Genomic DNA, 22,458 nt, shown 5'->3' on the forward strand with positions numbered 1-22,458 from the left:
AACTCTCCACAAGCATAGGGCACTTCTCAAAATACTTGTTTCTGACTCACAGAGTTCAATAGGAGCAGATCTGAGTTCTCTGTGCACCCAGCTGGACCTTTTCTGCAACAGTTATTCAGCTTCTCAGATAATCTCCCACAACGAGGATTTGTCTTGGTATTTGTTGCCTAAGTTTCATCTCCCCCTCATTAAAATGAGCTCTCAGCCAGCATAACCAAGACACATCTGCCATTTATGCAGTCCAGACTTCCCTGCGGCTGGATATTAAGAGAAACTGTATGATGAAAAAACTCACTTATGCTGAAGAACAATTTGATTTACCAACATTCAAAAAATCAATCTTAGAACTCATCATAAGAAACCCCTTACATGACTCAAAACCTATTTTACTGAACTATGCTGTACCTGCTGTCAGCCCTGGCTAGAGTGTTACTTCTGTGTGTTTTACTTTTCCCATGGAAAGCCATCTGCAGGCTGACAGTCTGACATTCACATGGATTGGGTTCAGAGAGACTCCAGAGGGACACTGCTGAAACTCCTGACTCTCCATGCAGAGAGCATGGTCTGCTCTGGCTGAGCACTGCTGAAACTCCTGACTCTGCATGCAGAGAGCATGGTCTGCTCTGGCTGAGCACTGCTGAAACTCCTGACTCTGCATGCAGAGAGCATGGTCTGCTCTAGCTGAACACTGCTGAAACTCCTGACTCTGCATGCAGAGAGCATGGTCTGCTCTAGCTGAGCAGCATTTCATTGCAACCATGGCATAATTTAAGTCATGCTGGGCACTCGTCCTCCTCTTCTTAGAGCCCAACAATGGCAAAAGCAGCTGCCTGAATGAGAGTCTGAGGAGTAACAGCTGGGCTATGGTTTCTGCTAATGAATACAGACTGCACATACATCCATTTAGAAAACCTGTGACAAAGGAGTGTTAAAATGAGAAAGTTAAGGTCACAAAAGTTGAGCTTTCCTGTGTTTCCTGTACATTAATTCAGCTATTTTATACACTTGAATGTTGTTAATCTAAAATTATGGGTTTTCACACTATATTTTTTTGCTTGGGATGTTTGCTTCACTTAAGAGCTGGCAAAATGAAATGTGCTCCAGAAAGAACTCAAGAGTCTGTAGGGAATTAATGCAAAGCTTTTCCTGCTCAGAAAGTGAAAGGCACACAACCAGTGATGCAAGGATCAGTGGAAGGCAAAATGATGGGTTTGTGATGGCTTTTTCTTGTGGCAAGTGAATAGCAGAGAAATGGGTTTTATCTCTAAATGCACCGGAGATCTCTTGGTTCTCAGCATCCTACTCACATAAAATGAAACTTTTCAAGGCTGTTTTCTACTTGTGGGTTTTTCTGGTTTTGTGCTACACAGCTAAGATCCCAGGGTTGTAAACCATGTAATTGTTGAGCAATCACAGTTCCAGCTGAGGCCACTGGGATCTTAATCTTGAATATATGAAGTACTGTATAATAATCTGAAAATTCAGGTTTCAAACAGCTTGTGTTAGGTACCCAAGTTTAGCTCATACTTCTTACTCAGTTCATGTTCCATAAAAATGGCAAAAACTGTGACTTTAACACCCCTGAAAGTTTATAAAAATGAATGCATTGATGTCTGAAGCATTCACACTGTTCTGATAAGCACCACAGAAAAGCCTATGAAGAAATGAATAATTCTGTTTTCAAAGCAGAATCTGAATAGCGTGCAATAAATAATGCCTGGTGAGAGTGAATAATGAAGGGAAAATAAACTATTGAAAGCTACACATTAGTTGAACATTGTTCATTCTGCACACTGAATGAGGCAAGAGCCTTATGGAAACCAGCATATGTGACAGTGTCATTTACAGTGCTATCGTGGTGCCTGTGCACCAAGCACATGAATTACTGTTTCACAGGCAACCACACCATTTTGTGTGCTTGATTAGCAGCCTTTATAATGTAAGCATAGCACAGTTTTTGTGTGCAGTAAATAAGTTCCATGGTTTTTAACTCATTTGAAGTCCCTATTTCAAGATCTGAAGACTCTGAAGCCTTTTCAGTTAAATGGTTTTAGGGTTTTTCTGTTCTTTTATGTGGGGGAACAATTCATTCTCCCTGCTTTACTCTCTGAAATATGTGGACTATTTTGTTTTAAACTCAGAAAGAAAATAAAGGGTGAGCCTGGTGCAGGTATTTCGCATGATGAATTTTATTTATATTGTGAGAATAGAATTCCATCATGGAAATTGGTGGGCAGGGTTGTTAACTTCAGTGTTTCCTGGTGTGCCACTGTTATTTAGGAACATGGTGGTGGCTCATGCACCTCGCTCATGCACCAGCAGTGACTGGAGATGCCAGACTGCTCAGAGCCACCAGGCTCGTTTATATGTGTGTCCTATGCTGCAGTTACTCACAGAAGGAAAAATGTGCAATTATCCCCCTTCAAGGCTAGAGCAGCACTCTGGTTGGCCTCCAGGGACTGAGGAGGAATTCACTGGTTTCAAGAGTGGGTTTGGTAAAGAAATACTGGACAATAGCAATAGGATTTGAAGGAGACTCTACATGTGAGAGTAGCAACACTGTGTTTTGAGATCTGGGCAGGATGGGAGCGAATCATGAGAGGTGTTCAGGTTGCTCACAGTCATTGTGAGGATGGATTTACATTAAGTTTGCTGCTGCCTAGACAAATATTAGTGCTGAGGACACAGAAAGGTGCCAGAAGAGGATGGCCAGTCTAATTTCCCACTTGGTAGGAGACAGAGAATTTGGGATTTGACAAAAGCCATGAACAGCTTCAGGGTCATTAAGCAATAAGCTCCTATTGCCCACAGCAATAGCTAAAGAAAGGCTACCATTCTACTTAAATTTTGCTTTTCAGCCATTTTTAGGGGTAATCATTACTTTTTATCCACTGAGAAGTTCCCATTCTACTGTGCAGGAATCAGTCAAATCAGACTGGCTTATTTCACAACAAATTCCTAAGTTCATCTTTTACATCTGAATCCTTGTGCACTTGGTTAAAAAAAACAGCCCAAACCACTACGTTGTACTATGTCAATTGTTTACTCTTCCATTCAATCGTAGGAACACTGTCCTGCCCTTTCAGCTTCCTTTTGAGATGGATGAATTCCCAGAGGCGTCTAGAGCAAATCAGGGGACTTTAACCTAACATGAAACAATGGCAATTTAAAATTTTTATAAGAGTGCCAACCATGCTGGTTTAATTTTTGATAAGGGATGATACTACATTTCTGCATTTTTAATAAGGAGACTGACAAAAGACTCACTTAAGATACCTAAAAAGACAAACTTCTACAGTAGGACTGTAACTCATTCAAATGTTAATGGTAAAGATACCAGGACAATCTGTACTAAAAAAAATCATTAAATACTCACCAGTGTTACTGCATAAAAGTCAAAAGATTAATTTTGATTTGCAGACTTGATTACAGACAACTACTGTCTACTTTGATTACAGACATGATGCTTTCAGGTTCTTAAGATTGATTTGGAAATAATTTTCATATTTTGAAATGCTGATATAACAAAATCCAGGAAAATACCATCCCTCACTACAGGTAAAACCAGAAAGAACTTTACTGACTTTCTATTTGTTCAGGAAATTAGTCTTTGAATTTATATTACCAGATTTTTTAAATGTGTTTCAGAAAGATAAATAACCTTAGACTACTAAACTCTTAAGAATATGTACAAGAGAAGATTGATGCCACTGGTTCAAATTTCATTTGCTAGTCTAAGTTATGTGTTAGGACCAGCAGATCATAACACAGGCATATATGACACAGGGATATTTGATTTTTTTAAAATTTGGACTGTCTGGTTTTACAGATTATCCTCTTTAAGAAGACCTATGTTTATCTATAAAACATTTATATTGTGGGGACCTCTGCAAGAAATATGACAGTCACTTTCCCCCAAGGTTAGGTTTGTGCACTTTGGCCACTCTGGGGTGAGTTGAATTGTGAAGTGAGATCTATCACCATCCATGCATCCCATCTGCTGGGCTGAGTGGGAAGAAGCTCAGCTCAGTTGATGGGGAATAGGGCCTCTCAGAGGTTTTGTGCAGTGCCCTGTTATTTGCACATCCCGTTGTTGCCAGGCTGTGCCATGGCCCATGAGCCAACTCTGTCACCTCTGCAGTGGATCACAGAGCCAGCCAACCATCTGCATCCTGCACGTGTGGCACAGATGGGGACAGAGGGGTCACAGGGCAGGGCTCCCTGAGGATCCCCCACACACCTCGCTGTGGGGAGTGTGCAACAGCACATTCCTGCACTGCCCTCAGCTTGTGGGTAACAGCTACAAGGTTGTTGATTGTCTTTCATGGGACTTTTCATCCCTGCCTCATTTTTCTTCCCTCTCTCCTGCATAAATTTTCCTGGCCTGGCAAATTTTTGAGAGGCCAATAATGCTGTCAGACCCTAGATGAACATGAATAATAGCCTGTTTGCACAGCTGATAACTGAGCTGTAAAAACGAATCTGCTCCCAGATGAAACTTGACATGCAAAATTTAGGCTTGGGGAGCAATTCTTTGTATGTATCCTGAAAAAAAATAATTACTTGGACTGCTTAATTTTTATTCATCCCTAAAATAAAAAAACCCACAGGAGGGTCAGCAGAGAAAGCTCCTATGTTTTGACATAGAACTTGGAATTAGCTTTAAACATAAAATACAGCAAATGTTTAATCTGCAATAAAGTTGAATCTGCTCATTTTGCAGAAGAACAATGGCTGAGGGTCGAAGCCTTGGGTTCTGCAGTTGCCAGATGGGATCATTTCCAAAAGGGAATTTGGATGGTAATCAGTGTCCGCTGGGATCCATGCCCACCGCTCCAAGCCCGCGTGCCACAAAGGAGAGATTAGGGGCAGAATGAGAATGTGCAAGGCTGGCACGAATCAAAGGGACTCCCTGTAAAACCTATTACATCTGTGCTCTAAAAAATGTATAGAGAAACTGACAGTCAGGAAAATGCAGTTTTGATTGTGCTTTGATGGCTGGGAAGCTAAAATTGTGTGGGTGGGTGGCTAAGTGTAACTCCATGTCCATGCCAGCTTTATTTGACTGGGAGAGCCGGAGTCAGGCCAATTTTCATTGTCCTTTCAAGACTTTCAGAGCAGCAGGATAAATAAAGCAATGAAATGGGGAAATGAATTTATAGACTGGGTGTCAAATGATTAATAAAAGGCCCAAACCTTGGTGTTTTGTTCTATTGATTTTGTTTTGGCTAGGCAAAGATAAGATTGTGAACCTGTACAAAGGGACGTGGTCTTTACTTCCCTCTGTGCCTTTGTGGTGGCTGGGTAATTTGCTGAATAGAAGTTTCACTTTTGGACTGAAAGCAGGTGTTACTCTATACTCAATTATGAAATACAAAACACTATGCCACGTTTTTGGGGCCCACATGGTTGGTTAGTATTAAATCAAAACTGATCCCAAACCTTTGGGTAGGAATATCTGAATTTCTTAAGTGCTTGCTTTGTGATGGTAAGAGAAGTTATCTACTTCCCAAATCAAGTTTTAAGCAAACTACATCAACTTCTTGTGGTGTTTGGGAGCCCCTGTTAGTCCTTGAGGCCTGTGCCCTTAGCAGGTGAGTGTGCCCATGATTTGAGTCCTATCCTCTAAATCAGCTTCCTTAACCCAATCTGGCTACAGGATTTATAATTTCCAGGGGAAAGGAACTTGCAGCTGTGCAGGGCTGTGACATTGGCTGCAGCCCTTCAGAGCTCTCCTCCAGTGCTTTGTGTTGGCCTGGTGTTGCTCTCCTGGGCATTATGGGCTCCTGTGCAAGTACCAAAAACAGCCTTTCATGACCAGTGGGCAACAAGTATCCACCAATCCTACTGCTGTCACAGCTTGTATTGCAACAGAGAAGTTACTTAAAAAAAAAAAAAAAAGGAGTTGTGAGATTAGTTTGGACATGTTGAAGCTTTTTAAAGTGGAAGTTGAAGGTAGAAGAGGTTTTTCAGAGACAATTGATAACTCAGCTGGTCAGAGCAGGGTGCTGGTAATGCCAAGGTCGTGGGGTCGATCTCTGTATGGGCCATTCACTTCAGAGTTGGACTCAGTGATCCTTGTGGGTCCCTTCCAGCTCAGGATATTCTGTGATATGAGCAGGAGTCTCACAAGGCAAACTCACAGTGCTTTGAAATGCTGTGGAAAGCGTTTGTGGAAGTTCAAACTGCAAGTCTGACAGGAGCTGAGCAGACACCCATGCACCACTACAGGGCTTCACCACAGCCACACAAGGCAGGGCTGGAGCCCAAGATGGCAGCAAATCCAGGACCAGCTGCATTGGTAGGTTAGCTTAGACTCCAAGTGTGTATATGCTTGTAGCCTTTCTACCTTGATCCATCTGGTTAGAACTTAACATCTGTGGATCTGAGAGAAGTCTTTGCTTTTGGTGAAAGAACTGGGGATGGGGCAACATTTTGAAGGGTGTACTGGAAAGGGTAAGAGGAAAGTTGTTTTATGCTTCTAGAAATTAATCTCTAGGACATGTTATTCTGAAGTGCATCTATCACTAGATGCTTTATGTGATATGACAAAATGCCACAGGGACTGATCCATCAACTGCAGTTGTTTCAGCTTGGTGTAACAGGCAGGGAATCTGAAAAGACATGTTTTCTGAAACTTTGTTGAAAAGAGCTGTGGCTCTGGGAGTGCTGGAGTTAGGTCTGTAACTCACACACGCATGGATTCTACACATGGCCTGAGCTCTGTCCTGACATTTGTGAAAAGAGGTTTCTCAGCTTCAATGAAACAAGTTTTTCACAACTCAGTTGCACTGATGACTCTTCTCAAACATATGGGACTAAGGCTGCATTGCCTGATTCCAGTGTCTCTGGTGAAGCTATACATAGAGACTGCCAGAAGAATATTAGCATTGACTAAGCAAATCACCATGGAAAGTGAGGACATATTTGAAACTGGGTCCACATTTGCAAGATGATAATTGGATTATTTTTCTATCCTGAAAATAGATCTTCTGGTGTTTCCCTCTTCTTCCTCTTCTCCCTTCCTCTTTTTGGGGGGATTTTAAAAGCTAATTTGATTTTTATCCACTCTGAAAAACAAATAATTTCCCCCTAACCAAGCTGATATCTTTTGGTAATGCTCAAATCTCCATTCATTCTCTCATCATTCAAGAATTGAAAGTGATGAGATGGCAATATTTAATGGGATAGCTTAAAAAGATTATTAAATACAAGCCAGTGAATTGAAAGAGAAAGCAAGAAAAAACCTATTCCAAATCCAACCTTAAAAAATTTGCTTTTAACGAGTTTTCACTTTAAAAAGGGAAACAAGTATTGGGTTCATATTCCTTCATAAAGAAAGACATCCTTGTCAAGCAGCTATGAGAATTCACAAATTGGATGACAGACTGTGCCTGCTGCTTTAGCACGAAGGCAATAGATCCAGCACGAGCTTGAAAGCAAGATGGGTTTTAAAGTGTTCTGCTGTCATACAGAATCCATACCAAAATAATGAGAAACATTCCACACAGACATCATTCTAAATTCCCATTTGGGTATTATTTTCTCATTGATGTTGTAATTAATGCTAAAATAATTTGTCTGTGAGCCTTCAGGATGCTAAGAGCTTTCCAGAGGGCTGCTGGGAGCTGAGGGAATTTGGCACCTCGCAGAACCAGACCTTGTCACCTCTTCTGCCATCCACACACAGAACACCACTTTGCAGCACTGGAGCCTGAACATATAAGGTGTGGGAGAAAAAACAGAGCAAGCATCTAGCTAGTGGGATTTTTTTAACAGGAAAAAAATCTAATCCTGTCTTGGTGCTGCTCCTAGTTTTTCCCTGTTTGTGTCGAAGCCCTTTGGGAGCCACAGAGCAAACAGCAGCCTGTGGTACTAATCTGCTGCTTTACAGCACTGGTATATGGTCACTGTAGAGCTACATGAGACACTGTCAACTTCAGTCTTGCTCCAATTCATGATCCCTTTGTTAGTAGTAATAGGATGGACAGTTTGAAGCGAGACCTCTTGAAAAAATCCCACTGTACTTGTTACGAACTGTGGCCTCAAGTCTGCATTTTTGTCAGCTTTCACAGTGATTAGTCACTGTACAACAGCAAAGAGCAGAGCAGTCTATAGCAGTGCTCCTCTGGCATGCAAAAGATCTTGCCAGACACCTAATCCTCACTTGGTACCTTCGTTCTTATACTCATTAAAATTAATGGGAAAGGGCCCTATAGAGGTGGTATGTGCGATTGCACTGAGACATCCATTGTCTGGGGATACTGCTGTGGCAGGGTGTTCAGCCTTGGGATGGGAAAGAAGGGCAGTTCTGTGTTAACTCCTCCAGCTGAATAAAAACTTTCCCAATGGACTTTTAAGCATCTCTTACCTTCCCCATACCGCCTTGAAAGAATTGCTATAGAGAGGCAGGAATGAGAGCTTGAAGAGTAAGGAGATGGATTTGATGCCATACTGGAAAAGTGGTGTGATGGGGCAGGGCTCTCCAGGCAGCTGTTCCCAGGAAACTCTTCCAGCTGCTTTTACATGGCCAGGGTAGTGCTGCAGGCTGCTAGGTGGTGCTGCAGTTGGTTTGCTGAGGAAAACCAGGATCTGATACCTAAAGTGGACTAACCTGGGTTGCAGGGTTGCAGTTATTTGTAAAATTTAAGGGAGTGGTTGTAACTTAGAATTGCTCTGAAGACAATAATCCACGAGTGTGAGGTAGGGAGCATTATCTGTTTGTGTGTAAATGTGGTTATTGTCTGTTTTACATTTCAGTGGAAGCTTTGGTCACTAAATGCTGCAGTCTCATACCTGGACAAGAAGTGTCCCTGAGATTTTATTTGGCCAGCAGTGTGGCAGTGCTATATCATACTGCTACATATGCTTGAATAAAGGAGCTGTGGGTTTTAGGACAAAGAATAATTATGGCTGTGGAAGTGAGAGATTCTGGCTTGCAGGAAAGACAATTCTTGGATGACAAACTGATGGGGTTTGTAATTTGATTTAAACCTGATTGTGTCCTCCTTTCTTTACTAGGCCATGAGCTAACTAAAAATAAGGATATCATTAGAAGACCTGGAGCATGCTAAGGTGCTTAAACTGACCTTTTAGACATGAAACAAGCAAAAGAAAAGTCATGATGGTTGTGAAATGTTCCTAAAATGTGAAAAGGGAAGGTGCATCCAACAGGCAGAGAAGTACAGAGCATGGATTTAAGTAAGAAATATGGAAAGCAAACCAGCAAACAGCTGACTTAGGGGATTGGAGTTCTCTGTAAAGAAGTTGAAGTTAAAAGAGAATAAAATTAAGCCAAGAAACAAAGGAGATTAGAGAAGACATTGAACAAAGCATTTTTAAACAATGAAAGTTCCAAAAATAAAAGCATAGAAAAAGGAGATCAAAGAGACGCCATTTAGTCAGATACAAATAAAAATATGAATTGGAAAAAAAATAAGAGAAAAATCCTAAACTAAAGAATTAAGAGCCCTAACTTGCTTTCACACAAGCAAAAAGGGATTTGTGCAAATGAAAAGTAATATCACCTGTCATTAAAATGCCCTTGCAAACAGACAGATGTTAATGACCACTGATGCTATCCTGAATGTGGTTAAATACATGAGTTAAGGAAAATTCCTACAGCTACCTGGACAGGAGTGGAAGGATTTGAGGAAATTAGATTGGAAAAATTGGAAATCAGTCTAGGGAAACTATGAAAAGAGGAAAAATAGAAGAAATTTTCTGTGCAGTTTAAAATGGGCAGATTTTGAAGAAATTCACCAAAAGCAAAAGACTAAACATCTTAAACAGATAAATACAGTAAGTAAAACATTTTAAAATTTAAGATTATTAAACAACGTGCAAACAAAAGTAGGTTTGTGAATCCCAAAAGTAGAAAGGAAGGTTGTGAAAACTGTTGGTTACTTTGAACACAGCAGATAAAAAACAGGAGCTGTGTAAGAATCTGAAGGACAAGTCTTGATGAGAAATGAACCTGTATTTATGCACTGCTGGGCTTGTGGTTTGTTTTGTGCCTCAGTAGAAGCAGCAGAAAATAAATTTTAGTTTTAAATGTAATATTCAACATTACGTATAGCTGAAAACTCACAGTAGTTTTGGAAAGAAAATTTTACTTTAAAATGTAAATAGTATTGTGGGTACTAACACATCAGTTGGCAGTTTAAGGGATGTGGTCAGTAGTGCATTGGTTCAGCTAACTTGAGTTAAAAGGTTTAATTTCAATATCTTTTTGCAAAACATATTACATTAGCATTTCTAAAAGCTATTGAAGGATTGAAGGATTGTCTAGTTGAAAGACAAGACTGAAAAAGTCAGCCAGTGGACAGGGCATGTTTTCAAAGGTTATTATACAAATAGAGGAGAACAGGTTTTTAAATATCCATTTGAAAGAAGAAAGAAGTATATTGTAGAAAGACATGAAATTGTTTTGGGGATAAGGGAGATGAGGGGGCAGTTAGCACAAATATCTCAGCAATTTGGTCTCTATGGCTTGAAGAGCTTCCCAGTTTTCCTCTTGTTTCTCTTCCCTCACAGCCTGTCATTATACTTTTTTTAAATTTAGCAAATATTTTATTGATAAAATAATGAAGCCCCTGTCATTGTTCCATTCCTGAGAGCTCTCTTCCCTGGGGGCTGCTCTCCAGTAGTGGTCACAGGGCAGGGGAGGTGCTCAGCTTCTTGACATTCCTGACTGTGAGTGTGAGTAAAAAAGCAGGGACTCTGCTCTGACTTGGCACCATCACACCCAGGCTCCCAGAGTTAAATTAGGTGAAATCTGATGCCTTTCTCTAAGTCAGGGTGGATGGCATTGGGTCACCTCATCTTGCACAGCAACTCTGTGGCCTCTTGGCTGCCCTGTGGGCACTGAAATGCTCCTGGGCATTGCACACACACTGCACACCAGGTGTGAATGCCTGCAGCATGTTGCTCAAGGTGGACTCCTGGTCTGAACCTGTGCAGTGGTGTTCTGCAAAACAAGGAGAAGTGTAGATACAGTGGGCAAAAGCTGGGAACACCAGGGGAACGTCCACCAAAATAAGTTTGGTGCATCACTTTTCACATGCTTCTGAATGATTCAGTTCCCACTCTGTGATTGGAAGGGTGCATATCTGCACACCTGGGGGAGTAAAGAACCTGGTGTATGAACACAAGCCTGCAGAAAATCCAGTTATTCATCCTGACACTGAAGAGACTTCTCTGATGTACAAGCTGCAGTTAGCATAAGAAATATATGGCTCCAAGGGACCAATCGTTGAAACATGTATATATGGAAACAAGGTGTGGGTTCTGTGTTAAGAAAAAAATTGAACTATAAAAATAATTTGTAAAATAGATTAAAAGAATGGTATGGATGACAAACAACAGACAGCTGGCTGATGGAGCTCTTTAGAAAGAGCATTTCACTGTTTTGATGTACCCCCTTGCTGTGTTAGTGGGTGTCTGATCTGTGATTTGTTGTTTAATGTGCAGTGGTGTGTGACCAACTAGAAGCAATAAACCACAGAGGTAAATTAAAAGGTAAATGAACAGTCTTAACTACTGGAACATGATGGATGAAATTATATTTTATTTCTCTTTCATACCAAATGGCTTCCTTTGCCCAATCTACTTCTCCCATAGCACCTCCAGTTTCCTTCTCGCCTCTGCAATTCCTCAGAGACACATATGTCCACAAGATGGTACTAGGCTACCAGTAGCCCCTGCAATGGCTGGTCAGTGAAGGCTCTTGAAATTGCTGCTGCTCAGGTGTCACCAGAGAAGTTCACTCAAAAAAAACTCATTAGTGTTGTTTCCTATGAGAGGCATTCAGGCCAAAACACCTGTTTGGTTGATTTTTTAAAATGAAACAAAATTCCATCAGGAATCAGAGCATTGCTGTGACTGATGCTCTGCACACTCACACCTGTTTTGTACCAGATAGCTTCATTATTGCCTTTGGATCCACTTCCAATTTCAACTAAAAAACAAACTTACAAAAGAGAAGAATGAGGCCATGAATTACAGTAGCTTTATAAATCTGTGTTTTGACACATTTAAAAAAGAGAAATTTGACCTAATGCATTATAAATACCTCATTTGCTTTAAGCAATTATTGTAATCTATCACACTGATGCAGCCAACACAAATATGCGCTACAGTTCTCATGCTAAAAATTGTTCAAACAGGCTTGAATAAATTGTTAATACTCTATAAGCTGCTAGTGGAATAGCTCAATGATTAGCTCTTCTCTTCACATGATTCAAATGCATTAGTGACACTGCTGACTAATGACTTGCAACATTTTTGTTAAAGACACAGGTACATTTTTAAATGGCAGCCCAGTTCTTAAGTCAATGGCATTTCAGGCTGTGAAACTGAAAAGCTTTGTTTATGTAAAATTAGTGCTCAATTTTGTTTTTTTAATGACACTCCACATATAATCATGTTAACTCTGTTGTGATGATAGATTCAAGTTACTCTTGATAAAGTATCTCCTCATAAAACGATTACTGGAATACTGTTAATTCTGACTGTATGAAGGAAGCTGTGATGTTAATTAAAGACGGTGCATTGCTTCATCAGCACCGTGCAAATGGAGTGATAAATAAGGCCCTCGATAGCTTGGAAACCATTTGTTATTACTGATCAGACCGCATGTGCTTAGGCAGTAGAAAGGGTTAGCAGTCCCTACGAAGAGAGGTGCCCGCCTTTAGTACACTTGGTATTTGTCTCACTAATTTTAATACAATTAAGTGGAGAGGACCACATCAGTATGGTCATAATGAAACCCCTCAGTGGGAGATCTGAAGTAATGAAGAGAGCACACAATTTGTGACTCGAGCCATTTAAAGGAGCCCGCGTGTTTAATTGGCTTAATAAAATTAAGATTATGAATGAGGCTATCATTGTAACAGGGCCACCGAGGAAGGCTCAGGACCTGAAGGCCTGACCCACTCAGAGCCAGCAGGGCCCAGTCCCGCCTTTCCCGGCGAGAGCTCCAGAGTGACCAGCCCGGCCTGGCAGCGCGCGGCCGTGCCGTCTGCGGGGCTTCCTTGCGGTGGCCGCGGGCTGCCGGGGGAGGCGTCCCGCAGGTGTCCCTCGGGCGTTCCTTCGGGAGGCGGGATGCCGGCGGCGGCCGCGCTCTCCGGGGCCGAGCCGAGCGGGGCCCGCCCAGCGGGGCGCGTCACGGCGGCGGCGCGGCGGGGCGGGGGCGGTGCCGGCCGCAGTCGGCACGGGGCGGGCAGCGAGCGGCGCGCCGGCTGCGCGCACCCAGCACACGGCGCGCTGCCACCGAGGGAGGGAGCGAGCACCATGTGCCGGCCAGCGCTCGCCCGGCTGCTGCTCCTCCAGCTGCTGCTGCTCAAGCTGCACCTCGGCAAAGGTGGGTCCGGCGCGGTGCGGCCGCTCTCCCTCAGCGCCGGGGTCCCCCGGCCTCAGCGCTGCCAGGGAGGGGGCGAGCGTCCTGCCGGCACGGGCTCCCTGGGATGTGCGGCCGCGGATGCCCGCTCGCTCCGGTGCCCTGCGCGGGGTTTGGGACCTGCGCAGGGCCGGGCACGCTCGGGGGTTGCGACCTGCGGGGGCCGGGCAAGCTCTTCAAGCGGGCGAATGCAGCCCGAGAGCTGGTGACAGGAGCTGCCACCTTTAATCCCTTTCAGAGGGGATTTGTGCCTCATCAGAGCAGCGCGGCACCGAGTCTGTAAAGCAGATTTGCTCCGTTCTCCCCCCGCCTTCAACTTTAGTTGGGTCAGGTCCCTTTTCCCGGGACGGCGCCTGTACCTTTTCCGCCCCGCGTCCCCAGGTGTCGGTGCGTTTTGCCCCGGCAAAGGATGCGCAGGAGGTCCCAGCATCACTGCGCTTTATAATTTTTCTTTGTCTGTTGTGTTTCGGGTTTAACCATCTTCTATTCCCAGGCTCCTTTTCCCTCCGCCTTTAAAACAATGCGGGGAAGCACGGGAATGGCCTCTTTTATCCCTGCACAAAGCAGCTTCGGGATCGCCGCCGTGCTCCCGCGGAGGCGCGTCTCCCCCAGCCCCGCATCGAGCTGCTGTGCCCCAGCGAGCCCAGCCCCAGTCCGGCCCCGAGCCGCTGTGTCCTGGCGAGCCCAGTCGCAGCCCCCACTCGGCCGGCGGCGGCTCCCGGCGTCTTGCCCAGGTTGTCCGCGGCCCCGGGATGCCCCCGCCGCCCGGCCGTGGGAGCGCGCCCCGCTGACCCAGGCGCGGCCCCGTGTCTCGCAGGCGCCGTCAAGGAGTGCGAGGAGAACCAGTTCCAGTGTCGGAACGAGCGGTGCATCCCCGCCATCTGGAAATGCGACGAGGACGACGACTGCTCGGATAACAGTGACGAGGCGGATTGCCGTGAGTATCCGTGCCCCGCACGGGGCGGGGGTGCCGGGAAGGGCGCGCTTCCCAGCTGCGCTGCGCCTCTTTTTTATGAATGAATGAATGAAGTCGCGCCGTCCCCGGCCGCGGCGCCGATTGGCTGCCGGGAGCAGCAGATCCGTGACGCGGCGCCGCGGGGCAGCGGCTCCTCGCTGCCGGCTCGCCCGGCCCGGCCCGGCCGGGATGCCCGGAGCGCCGCGCGGCAACGCGAGTCCGGCGGCTTGCGTCACCTGGCAGCTCCCTGCCCTCCCTCTGCCTGTCCCTCGCCTCCAGCAACGTCTCTGGTCAGAGCGCCTATAAGGAACAGCGCAGTTTGTGTCCTCGGGGCAGCTGGGAGAGATGTTAAACCCAGGAAGGACCCGTGCTTAGGGCGAGTGACAGGTGCTCATGTGAAATGTTGCTTACCCATAATCATCCTGCAAGATGCGCAGTGGGTGTGAATCTTGTGTTTAAATATGTTTGCAGTCAGGGTGACAAGGCAGATAAACAAGTAGCACTGCTTGGTTTGGCAGTGTCAGCCATGTGGTACTAATTCCTTCATAGTGTAAGGGAAGAGAGAGCAAGATCTCTGCTTCCAATCCTGAGAAAGTGGCACTCATTCCTTCTCCTGTGGTGTGGCCCTGGTGCATATCAGTGGAAACCCATAAACTCTGGTTACTTTGTAGGGTTGTGCTGTTATAACTTGGCTGTTATTTTGCTTACAGCTTCTGATAGCCTGGGAGAACTTGTCTCAGCCATGGAGTGCAAGAAGCATCTGTAAAAGAAATTACAGAGCCTAAATCTTGAAGAGAAGTGTCTGTAATTTGGAGTTTAAAATTGCAAATACTGTAGCAAGTACCACATCTCTTGAATTATCTCTGTAGAATAATAGGCACTGAATGTGCATTCAGTGAGTGAACTCTTCAAAGCTCATAGACCCAGTGAATGCATCACAAAAAGAAAGGTCAGGTTATGTGTTTTTCCATATGTAAGTTTCCTGTTAATATCTTCCCATGTAAGTCTGTCACGTGATATTCGGAGTGAAGAAACTCTTAAACTCTAACAAGATGTTCTGCTGAACACCCCATAACATTTCTTTCTGGTTGCTGTCTTTATTCAGAGGACTGGATTTGCTTTATATTTTTGCTATATGTTTTTTATGGTCTGGGGAGTTAGCAGCATTAATTGAGATATAGAAATGGCTTCTACAGGAATTATAATGGCACTATTTAGAGGTAACTTAGATGTGGAATGTTTCAAATTTCAAAAGACTCGGGGAACCTGGGGGTGACTGAGAACTGTTGTGGACTCTTGTGTGGCCGTAACTGCGTAACTGGGAAAGTTTTCTCAGAAGTGTCTGTGTTTACCATGAGAGACAGTAATCTGTAGAAGCACTGAGAATCTCTGAGCAGGTATATAATGGTGTTCTCGAAGCCTTCTATTTAAAACCTCTGTGCGCTGTGGCACAAAGGCTTGGTGAGCTCAGGTGACCTGTGGGCAGTGCTTTTGGAGCTGCTTTTGGGAGGTTGGGATCGTGGCTGGAGGAGCATCTTGAACGGATTCTGGACCCTGAACTCAACACTGAAGAGTAGGTTTGTGTCCAGAGCTCTTGCCCTGAATGAGTGAGGGGCTCAGTATCTAGGCTGCTTTTTTATTTTCTCCTTAGAAGCAGCCCTCTGAGCATTTAGTCAAAAGAGAGAGATTGTAGAACAACATGCTGTTGAACATCAGCTCAGTGTGGATTGTGCTGTGTTAGAATGCTTATTGCATCTGATTTAGGTTTATTTCAGAGGGGTTTTATAGTTGCTGGGTTTGGGGGTGGTAAAAATATGTTCTTCACTTTAATCTGAATTTGGCATTTATTATTGATTGGGAATCAGACTACAGAAATTGCTCATGGACTGTTAATTTAGCTCATAATAGAGAGACTTTGCAGTTGCTTCTTCAAGCAGGCTGAAAGACAAAAATTACATTTGCCATGCACATTTTTCTCACTTAAATTGTTCTGAACACTGTTTAATTTTGAAAGTGCATACTGCTTTTCAGCATATGGAATGTTTGGAGTTCTACTCACTGGGTGAAAAAATACATTCCATGTTTTTGCTTCTAGATACTGCCTCTGTTTTCACTGCTGTAATAAACAGATATTTATTTTTAAATTATTTTATTAACATATGCAATAGAAGAAACTATTCTGGAAAACTCAGCGTGCCAGAGTGGTGATGGAGAGGGAAATGAATATGCAGGTAGCCTGCTGGCAGTGAGTACTGATAAGGACCCTGATAACCTCTGTAATTACTTGATGATTCTTTTTTTCCCAGAGCTGATAATGTATCTGTAATAGGTCATTGCTGCTTGTGTATATTCTCCCTTTTTAAAGAGACAGGATGGTCTTTATGGTGTGAAGAATTTGTGAAACCAATTCCTTGTGGTAGACACTCTAATAAACTGGAAAATTTTGTAACCAAGAATATCTTAAATAGTTGGAAAGAGTTGAATTTTTTTTTTTGGCAGGACTCTTTGGGCTTCCTACTAGAAATCGTCTTTGCACAAGACTGAATTTTTATTTGTTTGTTTTTATCTGTGTCCCCTTTGTGTTGTGTCCCCTGTCTGTCGCTGTTTCCCCCCATCCTCTGAGCCCCCATGATTTGCTGGCATCATGTTTTGGATTCTAAGGAGAATGTTTCAGTAATCAAAGTGTATTGCATCCTTGGCATTTGCTTTCAACTGAGTAATCCTTTTTTGTCGTGGCTGGTAGTTCAACTTGTCTACCACAGGACTGATGTGTGAGGAAATTCAGCAAACACTGGGCCTGAAGGCAGTACTGGTTTTTAAGGTGTGTTAAGTTTATCCAGGACAGGGTCTCTGGGCTAGCAAAAGAATGGGAGCCAAGGAGGCTGCCAGGAAGGGAGGAGATGGTGCTCCTTTGTGTGTAGGCACATGACTTGTGAAGTGTTAACAAGAGAGAAGGAGGAGACACTAATTTGTGTGCGTTGTAGAAATATATAAAAATAAAGCAGTAAACAGATTGTCTAAATATGAAGATGCCGTTTTGCTGTCATGTTTTCAGAAAGTTATACCATTTTGAGGAAAGGAAGATAAAAAGGGAGTAGATATGTTCCTTATAATGTATCTTTGGAGAGGAAGCTTAACTCCAGAGAGATAACCAATGGAAGTTACATTGTTTGGACTGCTGGGGAAATCCAATTTTAAGCTTTGGAATTAGAAACCTTGGGTACCTATTGCAGAGTTTAAACCTGTCCTAAAACTATTTGTTCTGCTCTATGCAAAAGGGTTTGCTTGGGCTCAGTCCAGTCTGTGTAGGCCTGGAAAAACAAAATCCTGGTCACAACTTACAGATTTCACTGCCACAATCTGCACTAAACGTGGTCTATACAATGAGGGCAGGGCCTCAGGGCAGTTCTGAACGTGATTTCTGTTGATGCATTTTAGTCCTTCCCCATGATATATTTTCCTCTTCGGAAACACTGGAAAGACTCTTACAAGCTGGTTCAGACAATGCTTGCAGATGCACAGTCATTGAGACATTTTTTGTAATGGTACAGTAGCAACTTTATAAAACATCAAAGCTACTTTTATAGTGGGAAAAATGTCCATGGTACAGCAGCAACTTTATAAAACATCAAAGCTACTTTTATAGTGGGAAAAATGTCCATTTTCTGCGGCACAGTGTTTTAGCGAAAGCATTCTTTGCTGCAATACTCAAAATGTGGGATGCTGGCTTTTTTCTGTGTCTCCCACAGGAAAGGTGGAGGCTGCAAAGCCAGGTCAGACTAGGAATGCATGTGCTGTGTGTCCAGGGTGCTGCTGCTGTGTGACACATCACCCAGAAGGGAAAATCCTGGAGTGCTGTTCTGAAGGGGGAGTGGCTCTTGGAGGCTTTTTCCCCAGCTTTACAAGTTTATTCCTGCTTGCCATTGTAGCCAGCAGAAAACAAGGAAGACCTTGCAAACAGCTGCCAGACACAATATATTTGACGGAAAATAGCAGCTCTTACTTTGATAGCTGTTTGATTTTATTTTTATGATGTAAGTATGATTTATTTTAACCCAGACCTGCATGTGGGTGAAAGAGACTGAAGGATCTCTGCTTAAATGTTTCACTGTTGAATGACAGTGGCAAAGGGTATAGTTGCAAAAAGCAATCAGTAGCTTAACCAGTTTCCTAAAATTAAACACAAGCTGCAGGACTGTTTCAGCTTTGTACCTGCCTGCAGGGGGACACAGCCAAATGCAGAATTACTATTTCTTGTTTAAAGCTCCATTTTCCACCTTTGTACTGATATCCTTTCTGTGATGTTGCTTGCTGGTGAGGACTGCTCATGGGGATATTTTATAGACAGGGTTGAGGCTGCCTCAGGTGTGAGGTGCAGTCTGAAGGGAGTTACTGTTTCAAAAACTGTTCCCATGTGTACAGAATGCTGGGTAAATATGTGGCATCAGCAAACCTCCCCTACCTCAGCCCGTGCCTGCCTTGTGGCTACAGAAGGTGGCTGTGTAGCTGAGACACATTTCCTTTCCAGCTGGGAGGAAGGAGGACTCCTGTGCTTCCACTGGCTTTGCACAGAGAGTCTGCAGAGTTTGACTCCTGCTGCCTGTGTGGAAGCCCAGGAGGCAGCCTCATGGTCTCTATGCTTTTCAGTTTAGGTTTCACTAGAGCTGGAGTTTGGGAGTAAAAACATATCAAAAAAGCCCATTTGAAAACTAAATTCTGGATCCTGTGCAGAGTTAAGTATGGTCTGGGTGCCTTTGAAGTGCAGGAATGTAATGGTGTGCCAGGCTTGCAGCCTTTGGGGCATGACCAAATGTCACAGCAGGCACTCACAATGCCACATGTATTCTATAACTTTTTGTTCTCTGTTATGCATTGCTCCAATTTCTCTTTCTGTTTTGTATTGAGCCAGTGTCCTGTATGCTGAGTGATTGCTGCCTGCCACCCTGGAGATCCTGTGCATGTCACCACGTGGAATTTAGGGTTCCTTGACATATGCATGGTCATATGCTCTTGATTGTGTCAGTGACATTTTAACTGTGTTGTGTGGCCAGCTTACATGCTTATCCCAAAACTGGAAGCACTAGGAAGACTGGTGTTGAGAGGCAGGACTTGTTTGCTTTTCTGTGTGGCTGCTGCCTGCTTGGTCTGTACTGGATTCGAGTCCAGCTTAGGCTCAAAACCAGTTTACTGACTTCTTATGTTCCACAGTGAATGCTTTTATTAATTTATCTTCATTTTTCATTGTATTCTTGTTGTCTGCTCTGAAAAAAACTAACTTGCATGGTTTTGGTGTCTGGATTATCTTCCCTGTTAGTGCAACCTGCTGCAACTTTTAGGTAGAAAACCAAGTTTTAAGCACATGCCCTTCTCCATTTCCCTATTTCCTGGGACATTTTCTTGAGCAGTTTTATTTATGCAATTTTATTTATTAAGCAGTCTAGATGCAGACTGCTTTCCAGAAGGTGTTGATTTTCTGTTACTTCTGCTCCTAGTCTGGGAAAGAAAGAGAGAACTGAGATGGGATCACTGAAAAGGCAGAAGGGAGAGCTTGGAAAGCTACTGGGGACATGGTTACTGAGGGAAGTGAGCTTGGTTTTATGGAGTGCTGCTGTGCTACAGCAAGAATGCACAAGAGTTGCTCCAGATACAGTTACAGGAATGAGCTGTGAGCTGAAAAACTTTCCTGAGGTCAAGGAGAATGGAAAGAGTGAATATAATGATTTAGTTCAAGAAGGAAATTATGAAAGTACAGTTGAAACCAACATAACTTGGTTTGTTTATCAGAGAGCTCAGAGCTGTCATTTCAGAGGATAGAAGCATATTCTACATTTTAAGCCAAGGTAAGTAAATTTCATCCAAAGCATTTTAATGTATAAAAATAAAGAAGCTGTGGCTGCCTCTTCCTGACAGTGTTCAAGGCCAGGCTGGCTGGGGCTCTGAGCAACCTGGTCTAATGAAAGGTGTCCCTGCCTATGGCAGGGGGTTTGGAACTAATGGTCTTTAGAGTCCCTTCCAACCCAAACCATTCTGTGATTCTATGAAAAGTCAATGCAGACCAGTTCTCTTGTGTCTGCAGTGTTCTAGACCCTGGCTTAGCACAGGTTAGAGATGTGATTTCTGACTGATTGATGTTAAGAGTGGAATATACTTAGGATAATTTAGTATTAATCAGAAAATGTTCCAAAGTTTATTCAAATTGCAATTATGAGACCAGAGAAACCAAGTGTAATGTGTTGGTGAACACATTTATTTGATGCACCTACACTAAGAGATTGCCAGTGCTAGAAATAATAAGTTTTTGTGACTCCATTGTCCACCTAAAGGACCATTAAACACTCTGTTACACCTGAAAATGTCTAACCATTACTGATTCCCTCAGCAGACTCCCAGCTTTTTTTTCTGCTGGCCTTTTCAATACCATCAGCTTTTTGAATTCACTGACAAATCTACCATGTCTTTGGTGTGCCTCAGAGACTGATGTTGTGTTAGGGATGCATTTGTGGTAGGATTGATTTGGTGTGAAGTTCTCCTGGTCCTTTTACTGGTGTCCTCTTCTTCTCTACAGCTTTCCCATTTTCCTGCAGTTTTTCCCTGGTAATTTCAAAGATGTTCCCAAAGCATGCTGTTCCTCAGTTCTGCTTTTCTGTGTCGCTACACTTTTCTGAATCTGCCTTATAAAATGCTGGAAGATGTCAGTTGTTTTTTCATTTTTTCCTTTGCCCAGGAAAACAAATCAGTAAGTTGAGTTTGGGTGATGGAGATGAAGATGTGGGTTGTTGCTTGTTGTCTTGTGCAGTAGCATGTCCTTGGCAGAAAAGGAGTCTGCCTGCTCTGGTGTGCTCTGCTCCCAGGGCAGACAGTTGCTTCCAGCCAAAGGGAAATCCTCACTCTTTTATGGTGCACGTGCAGGAAGTGTTGGAAAAGTTGAATGTCATTTTTCTAACTCTCTATTTCCCATTAAAATTATTAATATGTAGATACCCACAAGGGAGGGGAAAAGGGTAAAAGGCCCTATGATAAAATTAATTCAGATTTTCTACTCTGTGAGAAATTCTGTCTGAAATACAACTGATAAAAAGCTGATTAGACTTTAGAAGTTACAATAATACTGTAAGCTAGTTGAAAAATAAAACTAAACCCTTGCACACTGAAATATTTTCAAAAGCCAGATTTTAACATGCAAGAAGCCAGAAGATTTTCAAAGCAGGGTTGTGAGCTCTGTCACTGATGGTCTCTCAGGGTGAGATATCCTGTTTCTTGCCATAGTAATGATGCCCTGGTAGACTGTGCTTCTGTTCCTGGCAAGGCCCATGACTTTTCTTCCCAGAGCTGTGGCAGATCTGGCAGCCCTGTGCCTTTTTCCTCATGAAGAGGTGAATCAATGGTGTTAGAGCTCTTCTGCTCCAGAGTGACTCAGCTGTACAAGAGCTGAGCCATGAACAGAAATGAGGCCTCCTGCCTACCAGTCCAGTGCTCAACACACACAAGTGCTCCTTGCAGAGGTACCTGTTGGACAAGTGGAAGGGTTTCAGTTTTTCCTCCAGGTTTCCTGGTTTTTTTCAGCCTAAGCTAAGGCCTGGCAGTCAGTCTAAGCTCACACTTAATGCCAAGAGCAAGTATTAGAAGCTAGGAGAGAACAGGATTTATAGCTGGCTTGGAGCAAGGCTTGCAACCTTTGGGCTGCGGCCATGTAAAGTGAGTTTTATTGCCAATTTTTTTTCTTAGATGTTCTGTTTCTGATACTTCAATATTATTTAATGCATTATTAATATTTATTAAATGCTTGAGAGCATGTGTGGCACTGTACCAGGACCAGAGCAGTGAGGGACTCAGTTTCCATGGCAGCAGGAGCACAGTCCTGTACTTTCAGAACCACAAGGGCTCTTTTTGGCAACTGCTCTCTGTGCTGTTGTGATTACTTTTTAAAGATAGATATATTATTTAACATTGAATTCAATAATGCTGCAGAACTTTTTTCATCCTGAGTGAGAATTTTGCCTGCTGTAAGTTTCTTTATCTTTTTCTTGAGTTCTAGCTTTGTTTCTGTATCTTCTGTGGGTGTCATTTCTTTTGCTTGCAAAATAGTGAAAGGGGTGAAAGTGTG

The 22,458-nt window shown here is 43.4% G+C and overlaps 1 protein-coding gene across 2 annotated transcripts in view; it reads left to right on the top strand.

Moving 5' to 3' along the window:
- Positions 1-13,233: 13,233 nt before the first annotated feature.
- The window catches only part of LRP8 (LDL receptor related protein 8), a 167,990-nt gene continuing 158,765 nt past the window's right edge, over positions 13,234-22,458 (top strand). For both annotated transcript variants that reach the window (XM_059853786.1, XM_059853787.1), the window contains exons 1-2: positions 13,234-13,363; positions 14,217-14,336. In XM_059853786.1, the coding sequence (XP_059709769.1) occupies positions 13,294-13,363; positions 14,217-14,336 (190 nt within the window). In that variant the 5' untranslated portion in view covers positions 13,234-13,293. The remainder of the gene's footprint in view (positions 13,364-14,216; positions 14,337-22,458) is intronic.

This window comes from Haemorhous mexicanus, chromosome 9 (assembly GCF_027477595.1).
Source record: "Haemorhous mexicanus isolate bHaeMex1 chromosome 9, bHaeMex1.pri, whole genome shotgun sequence".
Taxonomy (NCBI): Eukaryota; Metazoa; Chordata; class Aves; order Passeriformes; family Fringillidae; genus Haemorhous; species Haemorhous mexicanus.